The sequence below is a fragment of the Aulonocara sp. 'chitande type north' Nkhata Bay genome, linkage group LG13 (assembly GCF_057382095.1).
Source record: "Aulonocara sp. 'chitande type north' Nkhata Bay isolate Kocher_YH1m ecotype deep benthic linkage group LG13, A_spYH_male_GT1.1, whole genome shotgun sequence".
Classification (NCBI taxonomy): domain Eukaryota; kingdom Metazoa; phylum Chordata; class Actinopteri; order Cichliformes; family Cichlidae; genus Aulonocara; species Aulonocara sp. 'chitande type north' Nkhata Bay.
In genome coordinates this window covers 5,734,855-5,755,958 of record NC_141356.1, presented here as the reverse complement: position 1 = coordinate 5,755,958, position 21,104 = coordinate 5,734,855, and the positions used below count along the sequence as shown (strand labels likewise).

Here is a 21,104-nt window from a genome sequence, read left to right as displayed (position 1 = left end):
GACCCGAGTCCAGCCACCTCAGGTCTTGCCAAGTCCATTACGTGTATTGGAGACGTCTCGATATCCGTCACTGGGAGTTGTCAGCTGAGAGAGAGGAGAGGTTGTTGTTTTGTTTAGCCTTCATCGTCAAGATGGCTTCCACCTCATGATATCTAGGTGCAGCTAATGCAATCAATCGAGGACCTCAAAAACATCTCCCCCCCCCCCAGCTTTTTTAAAAAATCTGCACTGGACCTTTCATGCTGTTTTAGAAAATGCTGGCAGTCAAAATGGCTCAACGCCAAGCAAAGCCTTAAGTTCTGTTTTCACCTTTGCCAAAAAGCCATCGCTGGCTGATTTCATGACATGTACCTGTTTCCGTAAGTCATTTGTACAGTTGCAGACATGCACACAGTGGAGGACAACAACAAAGTTAGAGACAATCGGGAGAGAACACAACACAGGCCGAGCTGCGCTAATCAGCATCGGCCACCAGCAACTCCTGAATTCTGGGAGGTAAAATTACATTTTTATTTAAAAGACGGGTGTTTTTTTGTGGCGAGCAATATAACGGCTTCTGAAGAGGTGTTCTACGGCAATCTAAAGCAATAAAAATATTCTAATAAAATAGGCTGATTCTTCTCATTGCTGGCCTCACTGAGTAGCAGCAGCTGTTTAGCTTTCAAGTCAGTGCTTGCCCCTCCAATCTACAGGCACTACAAAAGCACTCTACTGTAGTTGATAACCCGACTATGAATAAGCACATGAAACCAAGGGCAATTATTCACAGCACACTTTGAGACAAAAGCTGACTTGAGTGATGGGATCATCTTTGGCTGTGGCTTCAAACACAGCAGTCCTGTGTTGAACAATCAGACAGCTACAAAGTTGACCTGCAAAAGCTAATCTCACCATCCAATTGTGACTGCTACTATGACCTACACCTACAAACTAAACAACAGGAAGGCAGCGTGAAGGGATGCGCTGATTGAGTCGATAGTACAGCCAGAACAAATGTTTGGGACACCAACAAAGAAGAAAATCTAGTTCAGCTGTGCCAGCAGAAGCCTTGTTTTCACAATGTGTCCTCCAATTGTAATCACGACCGAGCTAAGGGGTAGCATGGAGACAGACACAGGAGGAGGAGACATAACTTTATTAGATCCATGTCACAGAGGGAATAGCTCATAAATGTTAAAGCTTTTGTTTGCAAGCAGCCATAGTTTGAGACAGCACCTCCGATGCTGTGCTCTATTCTTCACATTGTTTAACTTTTTTATTCTTTTATTGTGTGGATGCTTTAAGCATCCACACTATTGAGTTCCTCTTGGGACTTCCGTACACTTTTTGGCACTTAACTACTTCCACAATTTTCAGCCGATTTTCACCGTTCAAATTTTAAAATATTCTGCTATTTCTGCTAATTCCTGCTATGTCTTTTGGTATTTTTCACTATTATACTTTTTAAAATATTAAGCTTAATTTGTCCCATTGAAATGAATGGGAAACTTCTGCAATTTTGCTAAAATTTGCTTGTTTCTGAAACTTAACTACTTCCTCATATTTTCACGTAGAACAACCATTCAAACTTTAAAATGTTCTCAAATTATTGGGCTATTCAGGTACGATTCAGCTTTTTCAAATCTTTTACCGTTTTACCTTTATGCCTCTTAAAGTTTTCAGTTGCAAAATTGTGATTTTTCACAAAATACATGCGTTGTTATGGTTGCTATGCACTTGGCTTCCAGTGTGCCACTGAAGGTTTTGCAGTCTTCTCTTCATGTCCGAACAACTTCTTGCTACTTGCTCAATCTTCACTCAACTTCCACAAATTATACATCAAAACATAGGTATTTTTGCTGGGTTTCCGAAAATGTCACTATCATTGTTGTGGTATTCATAGAACTTTCGCAAATCTCCTCAGACCAACACAATGTCGGAAAACTCTCCATATAAAGTCAATGGAGAGTTTGTTCAAAATCACCGCTGCATTTCTGTAATGAGAGGCATATTCGAATCGTCATATCTCCTTAACGAAGCAAAGTTAAGACATGAGGCTTGTCCCGGTATATCTTCAGACACTCGTGACGCTCACAATTCAAGAATTTCTTTCTCACGTATTACCGTTCTGAAATGAGTTGGACTTGTTTGAGGGTAGGAAATTCGTCCGTCGCTCAGATTTCTTCAAATTTCAAACCCTGGAAATGAACCACTTTTTTCTCTCGTCATAACTTTTTGTTGGATTTCCACAGAGACCTGAAAATTTCCATGACTGTTCACCAAAGCCTGCTGTCTCTTACGGTGAAAGAATGATATCGATACTCCAAATAGATTTCGAGTTACAAAGCGTTGTTTAAGGGCAAGTCAAGCCAGTTTTTGCTTCGCTCTACTCAGTTATGGTGCATTAGAAGTCAAATATCTTTAATAATTCACATTTTAATGATAAATTGTCAACACTGGAAGATTCCCCCATCTCTTCTGAACAAAACGGTGTAAGAATGACCGCTCTAGCCCCTACGGTTAGGAAATTATGGTCATTTGTTTGAGGGGAGTCGTCATTATGAGAAATAGGCTGCAATAATCCTGTGCCTCTCTGTGCTGCGTGTGTAAATAGATGCACCTGTTTTGGCGGGAAAAAGTACACAGGCTCTCTGATTGGTGGATTCAAATTCAGCAGCTCCCAGGCTGACCTAGAAACTTACTTCTCTCTCCCTGTGCATTTTTTTGCTGATTTTTTCATTTAACAAGTATATTTGAGGGACCCTCAGCATGTTCAGCATTTTTTCAGCTGTCCATTTTGCTTTTCCAATTTTTCTGTTTAACTTATTACTATTGTGCTAAATCATACTATTTCTGCTATTTTATAAGATTTGTGCAAAATATAGTATTTCTGCCAAATATAGTATTTCTGATTATTTATAGTTTTTCTACTAAATCATAGTACAGTATTTCTGCTTTTTATAGGATTTGTGCTAAAACATAGTATTTCTACTAAATGTAGTATTTATGCTTAATCATACTATTTCTGCTTTTCATAGAATTTGTGCCTAATATAGTATTTCTGCTAAATTACAGTATTTATGCTTTTTATACTATTTGTGCTAAAACATAGTATTTCTACTAAATGTAGTATTTATGCTTAATCATACTATTTCTGCTTTTTATAGGATTTGTGCCTAATATAGTATTTCTGCTTTTTATAGGATTTTTGCTCAAACATAGTATTTCTACTAAATGTAGTGTTTATGCTTAATCATACTATTTCTGCTTTTTATAGGATTTGTGCTTAATATAGTATTTCTGCTAAATTACAGTATTTATGCTTTTTATACTATTTGTGCTAAAACATAGTATTTCTACTAAATGTAGTATTTATGCTTAATCATACTATTTCTGCTTTTTATAGGATTTGTGCCTAATATAGTATTTCTGCTTTTTATAGGATTTTTGCTCAAACATAGTATTTCTACTAAATGTAGTGTTTATGCTTAATCATACTATTTCTGCTTTTTATAGGATTTGTGCTTAATATAGTATTTCTGCTAAATTATAGTATTTCTGCTTTTTATACTATTTGTGCTAAAACATAGTATTTCTACTAAATGTAGTATTTATGCTTAATCATACTATTTCTGCTTTTTATAGGATTTGTGCCTAATATAGTATTTCTGCTTTTTATAGGATTTTTGCTCAAACATAGTATTTCTACTAAATGTAGTGTTTATGCTTAATCATACTATTTCTGCTTTTTATAGGATTTGTGCTTAATATAGTATTTCTGCTAAATTACAGTATTTATGCTTTTTATACTATTTGTGCTAAAACATAGTATTTCTACTAAATGTAGTATTTATGCTTAATCATACTATTTCTGCTTTTTATAGGATTTGTGCCTAATATAGTATTTCTGCTTTTTATAGGATTTTTGCTCAAACATAGTATTTCTACTAAATGTAGTGTTTATGCTTAATCATACTATTTCTGCTTTTTATAGGATTTGTGCTTAATATAGTATTTCTGCTAAATTATAGTATTTCTGCTTTTTATAGTATTTGTGCTAAAACATAGTATTTCTACTAAATGTAGTATTTATGCTTAATCATAGTATTTCTATATATTTCTGCCAGGTCCCCAGGCAGCCAATCCTCTGTGAGGACTGAGACATTCAAATTTTCAAATCAGGGCCTGCATGGCTTCCCAGCCAATCATATATGTGTCCTGAGGCATTCAAATTTGCATATTGGGGCCTTCATGGCTTCTAAGCCAGCCAATCATATCTGAGGGCTGAGGAATTCAAATCCACAAATCAGGGCCTGCACGGCTTCCCAGCCAGCCAATCATATATGTGGTCTGAGGCATTCAAATTTGCATATTGGGGAATTCGTGGCTTCTAAGTCAACAAGTCCATGTCATATATCTCTAAAAATTCATATTTTAATGATAAATTGTCAACACTTGAAGATTCCCCCATCTCTTCTGAACAAAACGGTGTAAGAATGACCGCTCTAGCCCCTACGGTTAGGAAATTATGGTCATTTGTTTGAGGGGAGTCGTCATTATGAGAAATAGACTGCAATCCGGTTGTTCAGTGATGACGCGACGAATCCTACTTCCGGGTCTAAAGTAGTCTGCGTTTAATATGGCATTTGTATTGTTAACATGTTTAATGTTATGTATTTTCTTCTATTTGATCTCAAAAAGCTCCTAAAACAGTCAGCGATCACTGTTGACCTCCCTCGGCTTTTATTACCGCTAATCATTTATTTAAGCTCAGTTTTTAAAACCTTAGGATGTAACTACAGCCCAGCCCATGCAGCAGTATATGAATGACTAACCTCGTATTGTGGATGGATTATCTCAGTTGTTCTCCTGGCTGAAGTTTGGTCCGTTTACAGCATCCTGCCATGCAATTACATTTGTTCCTGACCACCGAGAACACTCACGGTAACTTTTATCAAGTGGAAAAAAAGTTAGCTTGTTTATATTATGCTAACATAGCTGTGTCGCTAGCGGTCACGTAGCACATCATTATATACCAGCTAGCCAAACTTCAGTAACCCTACAAACGTCACTGCTGTTTAGCTTTCTGTCTTCATTTATGTTGGAAGTGATAACAGAGCTGTACGTTTTAATTTGTTTCCAAAACCCCGCAGTCAGGACATGCTATATTGTATTTAGATAGAAGCTAGCGAGCTAACTCCCTGCTAACTTCTAACTCCGTTAAATGTCATAAATTCTGTTTTCATGGATGCCTGGATGTTAAACTCAATTGTTACACCTGGTAGAGCAGAACGCTGATCATTTTATTAAAGATGAAAGACTTTAGACAGTTTTTCAACTCACAGTAATGCCATAGTGATCGTTTGATGTATGGACCTGCAGCGGAGTTTAGACCCAGACATGGCTAGTGACGTCAGACTGAACAACCGGATAATCCTGTGTCTCTCTGTGCTGCGTGTGTAAATAGATGCACCTGTTTTGGCGGGAAAAAGTGCACAGGCTCTCTGATTGGTGGATTCAAATTCAGCAGCTCCCAGGCTGACTGAGCTAGAAACTTACTTCTCTCTCCCTGTGTGTGTGTGTGTGTGTGTGTGTGTGTGTGTGTGTGTGTGTGTGACAGAGAGAGAGAGAGAGAGAGAGAGAGAGAAGGCCTTTTAATGGGATGATCTCATTCTAAGATTCAAATTCAATATATTTAGACTGGTTGACTGAATTGGATCTTGTGTGTGTGTCTCTCTGTGCATGTGTGTTTCCTTATGTGTACATATTTCTGATTGTGTGGCTGTTATATATTTTTTTGCTGATTTTTTTCATTTAACAAGTATATTTGAGGGACCCTCAGCATGTTCAGCATTTCTTCAGCTGTCCATTTTGCTTTTCCAATTTTTCTGTTTAACTTATTACTATTGTGCTAAATCATACTATTTCTGCTATTTTATAAGATTTGTGCTTAATATACTATTTCTGCTTTTAATAGGATTTGTGCTTAATATAGTATTTCTGCTTTTAATAGGATTTGTGCTTAATATAGTATTTCTGCTTTTTATAGGATTTGTGCTTAATATACTATTTCTGCTTTTTATAGGATTTGTGCTTAATATAGTATTTCTGCTAAATGTAGTATTTATGCTTAATCATACTATTTCTATATATTTCTGCCAGGCAGCCAATCCTCTGTGCGGACTCAGACACATATCACATATCAGGGCCTGCACGGCTTCCCAGCCAGCCAATCATGTCTGAGGTCTTCCGTTTCCTCTCTCGTCATATCTCAGCGACGGTTGTACAAAGAGCAATGAAAATCGCAGTCAAAGTACACCAAAGTCCGCTGATTCACCCAGTACAAGAATTATGCCTCTAGTCCACCTAGTTTTTGAGTTACACAACGTTTTGTAACTCCAAAAAACGGCGTTTTTCGCCTCTCACCGGGATCTAATTCTGACTGCTCATCACCCTGTTTTTCAAAACGGCTCCTCTCTTTCCCAGTGGCGCAGTTGGTAATGACACGGGTCTGCAAGCCAAAGATCGTGGGTTCGATTCCACCTTGGTCAACATGTTTTTTTCCCTACAAATTAATACACTGTCACAGACCAGTAATTCATATTCATCATTTATTACAATTCTGCAAACTTTTATGATTTTACCAGCTTTTCTAATATGGACCTCACATTCTTAACACTCCATGGCACAAATACTCTTCCCTTTAGGCTCTGTGTATGTGTGTGTGTGTATCAATATTTCTCCCATTTTAAAGTATTACTCCTCCATAATTGTATTTCTGTTAAATCAAAGTACTTTTACTACATCTTAGTACTTCTGCTCAATCATAGTATTTCTGCTAAATCATTGTTATTATGCTATATTGTAGTATTTCTGCTCAATCATACTATTTCTACTATATTATATTTTTCTTTCTAAATATAGCATTTCTGCTATATAATTGTATTTCTGCTATGTTATAATATTTGTGCTAAACCAGAGTATTTGTGCTGTATCATAGTATTTCTGCCAAATTATAATATTTGTGCTAAAACATAGTCTTAATTTAAAATTACAATATTCATAGTTCATCACAGTGTCTCTGGTAAATCACAGTATTTCTGCTATGTTGTACTATTTTTCTAAATCATAGTGTTTCTGTAATGCTTAAGTATTTTTGTCTAAATATATTCTTTCTGTTATCTTATACTATTTCTCCTAAATTCTTGTATTTTTGAGAAGTTATGTTTCTGGTAAGTTACAATATTTCTGCTAAGTTCTGCTATGCTATTGTATTTCTGCCAAGTATTATGTTTCCTCTAAGATATTGCAGTTCTGCTAAGTTATTCCATTTTAGCAAAGTTCCTTTGCTTCTGCAAAGTTTTTACAATTTCTGCAACTTTTCAGCTTTTTCAGCTACTTTTTGCATACAGCTTCAGCTTTAAAGCATCCACACTGCATTTTCGCAGGAAATGCAAATTTTTCTAGTTATTATTCACTTCCACTGCTGGAAGTCTCTTCCTGTTAAAAGCTCATAGAAGGCCGTCTGATTGTTATTGTAGGGTCTTTAGATTACGATATAAAGAGGCTTGATGCAACTATCGTTGTGATTTGGTGCCATCTAAATGAAACTGAACTGAAATTGACTTAAATCTTTCATCTCTATTAGCGCATTTAAAAACTTGATTTATACATTTGCCTTCTGCACACATTCAAGTGAAAAGAAAGTGGGTAAAAAGTACACTCATTTTAGAGGAGCTGTCTCATGCCAAGCACAGCTAATGCATTGAAATACTGTCAGCTTTGTTCTTCTCTGCCACTCGCTCTAAGAGCCCGTCATTAAAAGCACTTGTGTGCAATGTGACTGTTTAAGTGTGTTGATTGGAGGAAAGTGTCAAGAGGTTGTTCCTTCTGCTTTAATTACTCCACAACAGGGTCCTTGCCACGGGAGCCGCAGGCTTTCTCCAAACCGGAGAGAAATTGCTTGAGTTTAATGTAACGATTTCCTCTCCCTGATATTAACCAGCTGTGCGTGACACCGGGCTCAAGTGAGGAGATCAATTCCCAGTGACAGCGTCGTCGTCGTCAGGCAGGCCAGTGAGCGAGTGAGGATGTGAAGGAGGATCACGGACCGCCACTTCCACCGAAGAGAGAGGGGTGTTGGTGGCTCGCTGCAGGTGTCTCAACCCGGCTCCCTCTACCACTCTAATGCCTCCCCGTGCTCCTTTCTCCGTCTATACATGACACCTGGTAGGGGGAGTAGGTGATCCCAAAGGACAGAAGGGATATATATATATACTTAGGCAGAAGAAAGGTCAGGCGAGCTGAATGTGGCAGGCAAACAGGCAGTGGGGGTCTGGGGGGTCTGGGGATGAATCACAGGAGAATTGGTGCATGGCAGTGAATGAATAACCCGCCATGGCTCCCCAAACCCCATTATTTCCCTCCTTCTCCAGCGGGGCCTGAAATTCATGTCTGCGCATGCTGCCAGTTCATTAGAGGGAGGATGTCATTCCTCTTCTGGCTGCGGCAGGACAGGCCAGGCGGGCCCCAGGAGGACCCGGCCCTGTTTAATTCCACATCAACCGCTCCACTGAGGGCCTTAATCTCTGCTTGTGTGATCAATACTATATCAGTGTAAATTAAAATGACAATTTTAAAGTAATTAAGCCTGTTAATGCTCGATTCAAATGTCATTATTTGCCTGAAGAGAAGCAGAGGATGAGGGATGTGGATAAATGGTGCATGTATATCAAGGGGGGAAGTGGGATTTTTTTTTTTTTTTTTGGGGAGGGGGGGGGAGGCTAAATTCGGAGCAGTGTCCGCAGTGACAGGTAGCCCGCTTTAAGTGGCACAGTCCAGTGTTGCCGCCACGGCCACCAAAAGGAGGGCTTAACAAAAGCGCATTAACTCTCAACCCATGCCGGCCCACAGATCTCTCCAATTTCAGAGGAGGATAACCCAATTGCTGAAATCTGATTTGTGCAACCAAACCCAATTATGGCCATATTAGATGAGAAGTGGCAGGGAGAGAACGCTTGCTGAGCGAGGCAGGAAAAATAGAGACTGTGGGAGGGGTGGGAGGAAAAAACGAAACGTTACACAATAAAAATGCACTTAACTATAGAATGAAGCCTCGCAGTAATTGTGTGATTGGATTATTTTTGTCTCCCTCCTCACTCCGCTTTTGAAAGGCTATTTAGAGTCATTGTTGGAGTGAAATAAATGGGGCCCAACGTTAACCTTGTCCCTGAGTGTGTGTGTGTGTGTGTGTGCTTCTGTGGCCTGTTCCATGTGCAGTGAGGTGATGTGTAAGTGAAAAGGAAATGAAATGATCACATTGTTGGTTGTTATTATGACAGACTCACAGCCCACAGCCGCCGACCCTCCACTCCCTCTTAAGACCAGATCCACCAATTACATCCAATTGCACTGGTTAGGGGCCACACTGGGCCCAACTGCCATACCTCTAAGTCCAGCTATCACTTTGCTCTGATAGGGCCTAAAAATATGAGCTCCACCTTCCACCTTGTGTCTCTTCCTTTTCATCATATCCCTTAACTTATACAACTTATACTTATTCCAAAAGGATGCAAAAGTCACGCGCTGTGAACTCGGGCTAATGAAGCGGCTAACATAATCATCCCCCCGACAAAATACCTATATCTCACAATTAGTGGCTGCCACATCACGTGTTGACAAAACAAGAGGAGGTGATTAAAAGGAAGCCTTTAGCACGGGGGCGTACATCGGTCATGAATACGTTTGTCACTGCTCAGCTCATTCAGCAAAAAGATGCAAAAACAAACAAACAAACAAACCCACAAACAGCTGTCATGAGACAGAGTGACTCTGCGGAGCGGCTGTCACTGTGGCTGAACCACCTCAGTGATAGCTGGGAGGATGAAACCGCTTGAAGCTGCTGTTATTTGGCAGCAAATGTCCCGCAGTGGTGCGATTCCTTCAGATGGATGATAAGAGTTTTCTCAGAGCTAGTTGTTATTAATTTGCGTCATCTTTATCCGTCGTGATCACCATTTAGTGGAAATCGAATGCTGAAAAATCATAGCTAATTTCCTGCGAATTAGGTAAAATGAAATGAATTGCGACCACAAAGTTTGCAACAGTACAGCACAAGTCCTACACCGTGTCCTCAGATGATCTAACTCCATGAATTATTAAATACGTGCCAATAGTTACTAGATAGAAAGCCTCCCTGCTGAAAAACACCAGCGACCTGTGAGGATTTAATTAGCAAGGTGGGTGACACTATGCATCCCTGATCATGCTGGAGGGGGAAAAAGGACACCCGGGGGCTTTCAAGAGGGATGGAGAAAAGCTTGGCTTTGTATTGGTTTGCATCCAAGATGTCCGATCCATCATGCTGTCTGTTGACTGGTGTTAGCAGAGCCAGCCGTTATTAATTATCAGCTCATTTGGTGAGGAGGGGGGGTGTCAAGGGTGGAGTGTGGGTTTGAGGTAGTAGGTCCTCTTTGATCAATGTAACCAATCGCTCCAAGAGAACTCCACTGAGGGTGATTAAGGTCAGTCTGGCCTGGCACACTGGATGTTTCTTCTTTGAAAAAAGGAGCAGATGCTCCTGGGATGGATATGAGGAGAGGTGAGGCTGATAGCTAACTAGAGCATTAAATCTATCGCTGTAACTTCACTGTATGTGTCAGAGGAAGTTTGGCTTAAATGGAGAGAGAAGGGAGCAAAAACAGCTTTTTTAAAACTGCGAATCAACTGAGAGGCTGCACCAAGGTGAATATGGATTATTTTGAGCTGTGAGTCAGGCAAAACTACTCCAGCTGAGTCCAAAAATACAAATATAGAGTTAAAAATGAGCACAAAAGGCGTCTTTGTAATCCATTTTTAAAAAGGTTTGAAAGGAAAGCTTCACACTCGCTGCCACATTTTTGGCTATACAAGCCTCACAAGCCTATTAGAATATTGAAAGACCTATGGGCTGTTTTCAGAAAATAAACATGTCAGGAAAGTCAAGCCTAGAAATTTTCGGCCTCATCCCCTCGCACATGGACATTTCTAGAATTCCCAGAATCAACCAATTATTTATTGTAAATTATGAAATATTCACAGTGGCTTTATGTTGAGGCACATTATTCTGAAATTGTTCCACAATATGCAGTCAGTTTTTCTGCAGATTGGTGAACCTCTGCCCATCTTTACCCCTGAGAAGCCTCTCTAAGATGCTCTTTATCCTCCCAATCATGTTCCTGAACTGCTGCCAGTTGCAAAGTGTTCCTCCAGCTGTTTCTGTTTTGTACCACTTATTTTTCCAGCCTTTTGGTGACTCCATCTCAACGTTGCATGGCGTGTTGCTGCCATCAAATTCAAAATAAGCTAATATATTTCATAAAATATTAAAACATATCAGTGTATATGTTCTTTTGTGAATAAACTATTGGTTTATGAGATCTGCAAATCATTGCTTTTATTTACACTGCATGCCAAATTTTTAGATTTGTGTCTATACTTAGATTAAATATACAAATAAAAATACAAATAAAACTGCCTAAATTAACTCCACATTGATTATTTACACAATAATACACAATAATAGTACCCCTAACACTAACCCTATCAGAATGTGTGGCTATCAGGGGACAAAAACACACATTTAAAACATCAAAAACGTCAGTTCGTTTTTCTAAAAGGATTATCATCCTAAGCTAACAGGGTGAATAATAATTATTATTATAGTGTAAGTGTTAAAGAATGCACTCATAAGTAAAAATTGTGGTTTTTGATCTTAATACTTCCGCTGTTGCCAAAATGTAGCATTATAAGTGAATAACACAGCATAATGGGGCATCATCGGTTACGCCAAGTATACGAATGCTGGCTTTGAGTGTGTGATGCATGTTAGTGAAGAATGGAGTGTGTGGGCTGAGTGGGGGTCTGTTTTCTTCCTCCTCAGAGAGTGGGTCTGTGAGAGCTGTGAGGGCTTTCAATAGAGAGAGGATTATGGAAATCAAAGCTGAGAGATTAGCTAATGGGGATATAATGGCCACTGACGGCTTGGGTCAGCCGGGCCATGCAAATGGAGCAACTATAGCTGGTGGAGGAGGAAGAATCGATATGTATGGACAAAGCGCTGCCTGGAGATGGCCCTATATGAGCAACAGCTGAAACGTACACACACGCTGAGTGAGGGCCTGAAGCCAGCAGACAGAAGTGAGCTTTCAGCAAGAGGACCCGGCTCAAGTGGGGAAGAGGAGATATCGCCAGCTCCAGGCCCCGCTCCCTCTCACTGATGTCAACAGGCAGCATGTGATTCTCCCCAACGCCCTGGCTCTCATCCCCACTGACACAGCAGAAAGATGCAGATGCTGGTGCGGCCTCGCTCTCCACGCTCCATCAAATATCTATTCATCCCGCTTCGGGCCCAAAACACAACAAACGTCCTTGTAGACAATCAATAGTGCTGCGGCCAAGTATTACGACAGCATTTAGACACACTAAGTAGTTTATTTTCCTACAGACTCCGGACAATCTGACATCCGCCATTTAGGGTGTGCGGATATTAACCTTCTTCGGATGTACGAGGCAAAGTAGAAGTCGTAAAAAGCGATTGAGTGGGACACATGACGGCCTTCATCATCAAACTAAATGGAACGTCGCCTCTCTTATATATCAGAATACCAATTCTGAGCATGTCAGAAAAAAAAAATTTCAATTTCAGGTAGGAGCGGCAGGGACTCTGGCTCCCCCGCGCCTGGCCTCTCCCCTCTCATTTTCATTCCTGCCCGCTCGGCGCAGTCATTCATCAGGACCCGGGCAGAGGACACCTCCCGCCTGCTCACAAATGCATGGAGCAGGCAATAAAATTAACCTTGTGGCAATTGTTTTCCCACCCGTTTGATGGCCCCGTGTCAGCTCATCTGTTAACGGCGGAGAAGGAATAAAAAAGTCAAGCTGGGATGTGCAAAAAATTACGACTCGCGGGGGTGGTTGGGGTGGCGGGCCGGCGGGGGGGAAGATACCTGAATGAAGCCGAGCTAATGCCAGATTATGGAGTCAAAACTCGATCAATCAGCGTTAGGGAGTATCTGAAAACATGTTTGCTGCTGATTTGTGTCCGGGAACAATAAAGAGCGCTGAGAGTCTGCGAGGTGGGTGTTATGAAGACAACCAACAACAAGACGCAGTGATGTTTTTACAGTCCAGCGAGCCCCCACCACCCCCTCCATCTCTAACCCGGCCCTTTCCCTGGACAAGACAGGGATAGGAGGGAAGGAGGGGAGGAGGGGAAAGGTGGTGGGAGAGGAGTGGGGGGATAAAAATCCTTCAGAGGGTGTTTATTTGCTCTCAACACCACCTAAGCGATCAATATTTTTAATTTGGGTCCGAGTTATTATTTTTCACATCACTGCGCTGGGGAGCAGAGTAAAGTGGCTCATATTTTAGCACTAAAAAGATCGATATGACAGGCTCACCTTCACTCTGCCCCCTCGGTGGCTGCGGGGCTGCACATCATAATGGACGGCGGTGAGGTACACCCAGCCCGCCTCATGCTGGAATCACATCATTATCTGAGGCTGGAGACACCTCACCACCACCACCACAACGACATGCCACCCTCCGCCACAGGACAACAACACGGCCACCTCAACTGATTTACTCTCCTCGGCCAGATGCTCGGCTTTATCAGAGAGAGTGTGTGTGTGTGTGTGAGAGAGAGAGCGGTGCCGCAGCAAGGCTCAACTGCCCCACAGATTTCCCTTCTTGTAATAAATGCATCAATTTCTCCGCTTCTTTACACAATCCATTAATTATATCTACATTTTCAGTCAAAATATTTTCACATAGAGAAGGCCCGCTCCCGAGGAATCATAATTCACCTGTGATGGCAGATTCATTGATTGTCGCTCAAGGCATGTCCAAAGTGTGTGTGCTTTTTTATTTTCGCCTACGTGCATGCTTGCACTGTGTTTATCTGCCTCTGCATGTGTGTGTGTGTGTGTGTGTGTGTGTGTGTGTGTGTGTGTGTGTGTGTGTGTGTGCACTTATGTCTGCCCACGAGAGTATGAGTGATGGCCATGGAGAGTTATGGCCTGGCGATATTACCGAGCTGACATCTACTCCATTCAAGTGGCCTCAGTCGGTGCCGTACTTCTCACCATATTGAAATAAGAGCTCTCTTAGATTTAGTTTGCAATATTTTAACCTGCTTATGTGCCCGCTGTGGCGTTTTTAAACACAGAGCTGGGAGGCAGAGCAGGAGGAGGAGGAGGGTAGATGCTGGAGCTAGTTAACCTCTGTGTGCAAAACCAACAGACTCTACATGGAGACCCTTCCTCTGTGACCCCACTTTAACTGGAAAGTATATAATCTCTATATGCAACCGAGTTTGTGTCCTCATAAAAAAGCGGGGGGTGGGGTATAGGATCAAGTCGTTGTTTTTTTTAAGAAGGGAAAAAGAGGAAGGCAATAAATGTGAGTGACATGGATTTCTGGGCAATGGTTTAAACACAGTGAAACTGAAGCCCTGTCAGCACAAACGGACACTAAGCGTCCATAAATTCCTGCCTTAGGAGAGAGGGACTGATGATTGCATTACAGCATGCATCATGGGAATCACCTCTGCAGGAAGATGAACCAGGAATCTGAATGCAACTTCAGGAAGTCAGGAAATAAAGGCGTTAATGCTTTGCTTCAGGTGGGGTTTCTCTGCATAAAACTGGGACTCTTGCTTTCCTTTACTTAAATAATGAGGCTCCGGTTTCACAATCCACTTTTTGCAGTAGTCTTTTTATTCCCTTTGCAACAGGATCTAGTTGAGCCTGCCCCAAAACACAGACTGACTGAGCTGAGACTCTGAGGCAATTTTGTATTTGTATCTTTGGTGGTCAAATTAGATTTAATGTTAGATTTGACTTCCATGTCATACCAAACTTACCATTATCTATCAATAAAACATCCCCCAAAAAGCACTATCAGGTTTCACAAATGCAAAACACAGAAAAGTGTTACAATATACACTTTTAAATTCCAATAATCTATTCATATTGTTTTTGTATTTCTTCTTTATCTGCTTCCTTTTTTTCATCTTTTTTCTTCACGGCACATTTTCATTTTTACTTCAGATTCATCCATCCATTCATGAGAGCCTCACCCACCTGTAGAGTGGCTCTGGAAACCTCACCTCGCCCGCCCATCTTCAAATGTTAAAAGAGCTTCTGGCCTCCTTCCCCACCCACCCATATGCATTTTCATTAATTAGCAGCAAATTCCAGTTGAATTTCAGACAAATAAAGGTCTGCACGATAGCATCAACAAACTGTTGCTTGTTTATTTTCCGTTCATAAATCATATTCGCTTAACTTAGTTACACCCAGTATTTCTCCTCTGGGCATACACTCCGTACTGCAGTGGCTTTGTGCCTCAACAGAGGTTTGCACTGTGCTGGAGTCTACTCCTGTCTGTGTGGGGTAAAACGCAGACAGGTCGTTAGTCCGTCTTAGGACAAAGTCAAAGAGACAGACGGATATGCAAACACAAACTCACTCGTACAGCCGATTTAGAATCCCCAATCAACCTAACAAGCATGGATGGCCGGAGGAAATTTGAGCAGACACAGAAAACCGCCCCCGCAAATTCGACTAGCAGATTAAAACCCCAGAAGCTTTCTTACATGACGTGACAGTGCTAACAACTGCACCGTGCTGCCCAGCTTCAAATGCAATATACATATGAAATTAGATTTCATACAAATTAGTTTGACCCAAGGCTTCTACTGTCATCCTGTCCTACTTAGCAAAGCTGGGCTCTACTGTAAATGTATTTTTGTCAGAATCCTGGCTTACCTGAGAGAGGACTCAACCTTGGTGGTTATAAGACTCATTCTGAAGCCACAAACACAACTTCTGCTCCATTATTCCAAACAAACTAAGATGCTTAATGCAATCATAATAAAAATTCAGTCAAATACAAACGATTTAAGATTCATGCTAAATGTTGCCTCTGCTGGGTCACCATTTGCAGTTTGTATCAACTTGATACACTTGATCAAATCAAGCAAGCACAGCAGATTTGTCTCATCTTCACGTTCAAGGACACAAATCCAAGGGAAAAACAAAGCAGGACAAAGTGCTAACACAAAACATAAAAAGAAACAGCGGTCTCCTGTCAAAGCACGAGGCCTGATTTATCCTCTACTCTCTGCTCTCATTCCTGTCCTGCAGACCACAGACATGAGAGAAGCCTTTAATTTCCCATTAAAATGCCCCGGAACAACTGAGGGCTGAGGAGGCGCCGTGTGCCTGCTCTGTGTGGACAGCTTGATTAGGCTTGTGTGACTGCGGTAGGTGTCCTTTCTGTGCAAGCTGCAGAGACACCAGAGCAAAGTGTGTGTCGGGACGCAGCAGCATCAGCATCAGCGCACGTCACTCCAGATGACATGGGCTGCAGCTCCAGGGCCAGGCCTACGATAAATATTAATGGCCAAGAACAAGTGGATTGGGAGTTGAGTTATCAGGGCGGGCCTTCCTAATTGACATTTTACCTGCTGTATACCTTAACGGGGCTGTAAAACACCAGGCCGGGGCTCAGCCGTAGGGGGGAACATGTCAGTCAAGGTACCGCCACCTTCCTCTGGGAGGAGAGGAGGAGCTACCAGCTCGCCCGGCTTCTCATTGTTCAGATTTTTCAGATTTGACATGCAGGTATTACACGGTGCTACTATCTAGCAATTATTGGAAAGATGCTTTAAGAGATGTGAGGACTGGAATCTAAATAATTCTAATAAATTATGAAAATGAAAAAAGCCAAGTCTTTCCTATAAAAAACTAAATTAGGCTTCGACATTTTTATTTTTGCATTACTTGTCATTATTTATATGTTTAAAAAGATTTTTTTTTTTTTTTTGGGGGGGGGTTAACATTTCTTTTTTAGCTTTATATTTCTTTACATTTCATCAGTTGTGTTCATGCTTATGACTTGAATTATTACAATTTAATATTCTACTTATTTACTGGAAAAAATCCATCCATTATTCAAAGGAGCATATTGAAATATTTCATTTAAAAAAGCAAAAGTACAGATTGTTTGCAAAAAATAGCTAAAAACTGGGAAGAAAAGACAAATTTTATATCATATTTTCTTGATTTAGGCATTAGATGAATCATCAAGTTGCAATAAATCAATCACTGCAAGGAAATAAATTGACCGTCTTATTATAGGGCTCCATGCATTCATGTCAACGCATTTATAAATTGCATTCCCCTTTGCATTCACTCTCAAACACACACACACACACAACGTGTGTGTGTGTGTGTGTCCCAAAAAACGTCCCAAAAAACACCAACACAAACATATATGCATACACATACACGGATGCATGCAGGAAACACAGCAGCACACACTCACACCGAGTGGAATCTCAGGACCCAGAAATGTGTTCCCACTTACATTATCTGAAAATTGACAAGCGGGGCAGACAACAAACAATTATCCCCAGAGCACAGGGAGGAGGGAACAAAAAAAAAAAAAGATCGAAGACTGAGAAAACAAATAGAGGTGATGTCATCAGAGCTAAATGGCAAGCCCTGTGTGAGAAAGACTGGAGAGTCTATTCATATTTACTGTTGCCAGGATTTCAATATCAACATCATCGAAAGCACATCAGATGTTTCTCTTTCCGCTGACTGACTCACAAAGACGAGCACAAGCTGCCGTCTGTATTTGAGGAAAATTAAAATATAAAAAATGGTGGGAAAAAAGAAAAGAAAAAAAGGTTAATCCATAGACAAACACCATTAAATAAACAGATCATAATGCTGGGATATTAGCGGCGCTTATGTGAAATGGCAGATAATTAGATTTGGGAAAGGCCAGTGTTTGTAATATTTTTTTGAAAAGAGCAAATGTGACTCAGTGGGTGCTGTGATTTATGAGCGTTTGTGGAGGTGCAGTGTAGCGTGGCGATAACGCACAAAGTGCTGAGGAGATCCAAGATAGACGCAGGCAGCGATCACAGACAAACTGGGTCTGGGGGCACGGTCCATAACTGGACAACATCCATATGTTATTTTATAGTCTATCTACATAATCTCCTGGGAACGCGGAGATCATCATCTGATGCACCTGCAGCCTGGTCACTATCAGCCATAACGCTACAACATAAAACATGCTTCTATGTGGAGAGAGAGCAGCACTCAATCCTCTGCTGCTGGTGTTACAATTGAGCATTTGGCTCCACCTAGAGGGCACAGAAGCTGTTTAGCAGGAGGAGGTATGGAAAGAGTCATTGAGAAGAAAAATGATTTTATAAGTGTCGATTTTAAGGTCATAAACATGTACGAAACAGGACAATTTCTCCACTTTTTTTTTCTTTTTTAATTGAAATATGCTTTGTTTATAAATCCCAGCTCACGTTTAGGAATCTATGATTTACTAATCAGTACTGAAACAATCCCCAAGCACTTCCAGCCTCAGCTCAGCTGAGTTCCAGATCTCTACTGCCATCTTGTGGTCATCTGCGTTTACTGCAGGTGTTAGGAAAACTGAGCAAGGTGGCTCCTACAATGTGAGCAGCTAACAACGTGAGTGTCATGTATCACATTAGGTGACACTTGGCTGTGGGAACGCAGGTGCAAAGCTGTGTCACAGCTGCTGCTGCGTCACTCCATCTTTCATTTATGCACTCATATCAAACCAAAACCAGGTAATGCGGTTGTCCGTTTCCACAGACTCAGCTCATATGTAACAATTACATGGTGTGCGACAGCTTTTTAGTTCATGTTCTATCTACAGAAAACAAACAGAGCAATGCCAACCACAGACTAAAATACCACCACAGTGTCCTATTTTAGGAGGATATTGTGGTGCCATTTCAGTCACCTATCACAAAATTGCTTCTGCACTGGCACGTATCAAATGTTCTTGATAGCATTAGAATTCATGTGAAATGTGTAAAGAGCAGGTGGTGGCAGTGGTGGGGTTGTGTGGATCAAAGCATATAATTTTATATATATGCTGAATTGTTAGCATATAGTTAGGGCTCGATCAAGTGGCCCTGAATTCTCCTTTAGTTATGCTGCAATAGGTGTATGCTGCTGGGGGATTCCCATGATGCATTATGTGTTTCTACTTCAGTCACCTTTCTCATTCACTATGTGTTAATAGACCTCTGCACTTTTCTCTGTATCTACTATTATTGTAGGCTCTACCTTACAATATAAAGCGCCTTGAGACGACTATTGTTGTGATGTGGTGCTGTATAAATAAAACTGAATTGAACTTTTAAGCTTCAAGCTAAGTTAATAAGAAATTTTTTCATCATTTTTAGGGTACAAACTGTCTGCTAATGGAGTTCTACTTTGATACAACTAGTCTGAGGTCTGGGGCCTCGCTCTGTGTGAAGTTTGCATGATTCTCCCTGTGCTTAAGTGAGCTCTCTCCAGCTATGCACAGGTTAGGTTAACCGGTGACTCTAAATCGCTGTAGGTGTGAATGTGAGTGTGAATGGTTCTCTATCCCGCTGCGTTGGCCCTGTTCTGTGGCTACACATCCTAAGTGCATTAAAGATGATTAAATCCAGTACCAAATCTTCATGTTGAGCAATAAAAATTGATTCAGACCAAATGATTGAGCTAGTTAGCCATCCCTATCACAACAGATGTAAGCTTATAACAAACAATCCTTCTTTTTCTGTGTATTTATCATACATGTACATCTGAAGGAGTGCACAGGAATGGCACTTTGCCTCCTAGCAAGGAAACTCAATATTGTATATTTAGCATTTAGCATAATCCCGGTGAAATCCAATCATCACTAGCATGCAAGAGAGCCAATGAAAATAAAGTGAACAGTCAAAGCACTCACTACCTTTTAAGCTGCGTTGACTGACTCGCATCAACTTCTGCACTGATGCAAGAAAACATTACACCCTAAGTTAGCAGTGTTTGCTTACCGCCATCAAATGCCACCCACTGAAATCAAGATTTTTTTTTAATACGATCGATATTGTGGCTGAAAAGTAGAAGATCTTTTTTTAAAACAGCTACAACAGCAAAAATTAACCAAGAATATTTCTTACTCCTTCTGTTTAATAAGTATAAGTGCTTATCAGCTTTGTTAAAGTTTCTACATTACCATGTTTATACTAACTCAACATTTCCTGCACCTCTTTCATTGATACACATCATTCGACCACTTTAGAGAATAAGTGAGGTAGAAAGAGGGGAACAGAGGGCAACCACCAGAAAAACAAGGAACGACAGAGAGGGGATGGCAGAGATGGAAATGAGGCAGGAGACACTTTCACAACTGGGGTAAATCCACACAGCAGCCGATACAATCTATCAAACGCCACTCACTGTGAAATGCTCCTGGGATCTGTAGTTCTCATCGAGGTAGACGCGGGCTCTGCTGTATTCCTTCAAGGCATCGCTGGACAACAGCTCTCTGAGGGACAGAACACACCAGGTCATATATAAGCAAAAAAAAAAGTTCAAACTAGCGCAAAAAAAGTTGAGATATGACCTAAATGGCTAAAATTTTGCAGGGGGTGTTGCACGGTCTATAGCACTACAAAAAACTATCAGACAAACTTATGAGCACAACACTTACTTCACAAAATTATCCACGTGTGACATGGACTCCTCGAAATTCTTCCCACCCACCTCCTGACAATGCAGTGCCAAGAAGTGAGGCTTATGCGACTGTACTGTCTGAAACACAAGACAGAAAAAAAGCACAGGTGAAAAGAGAGCAAACAGGACAAACAGTTGTGTTTCACTTCATTTTATTTTTTAAGTGGAGTACATCCACAACAATAACTGCAGCACGCCCATTTTCACACAATAAACAAAGCTAAATTTGAATCATTTATCCAAGCGTAAAAACCTATATTGACTTGGCACCTGGGCCTCTACAATTCTTCCTAACGCGACTCTTTGACATGCTACTATATTTACACAAGACAAAGTGCCTTGCTAATTTAGGCAGAAGGCACTTAGTGAGCTTGTTCCACACGCGTAACGCTGGCCCCTCTTCATCTACAACCAGAGATGGGCCTGCAGATCTCTATGTATGTACAGCAGGGTGTGACAGACGCTCACACATCGCCATTAGTGCTGACACCTCACTCAGTGTACCAATAACAACTGCACCGCTCCAGC

At 40.9% G+C, this 21,104-nt stretch overlaps 1 protein-coding gene across 2 annotated transcripts in view; it reads right to left on the bottom strand.

Annotated features, from left to right (window-relative positions):
• inpp5a (inositol polyphosphate-5-phosphatase A) overlaps positions 1-21,104 on the bottom strand; it is a 167,914-nt gene that overhangs the window by 91,287 nt on the left and 55,523 nt on the right. For both annotated transcript variants that reach the window (XM_086258379.1, XM_086258380.1), the window contains 2 exons: positions 20,554-20,654; positions 20,301-20,388 (listed from right to left, as the gene is read on the bottom strand). In XM_086258379.1, coding sequence (XP_086114505.1) covers positions 20,301-20,388; positions 20,554-20,654 — 189 coding nt within the window. The remainder of the gene's footprint in view (positions 1-20,300; positions 20,389-20,553; positions 20,655-21,104) is intronic.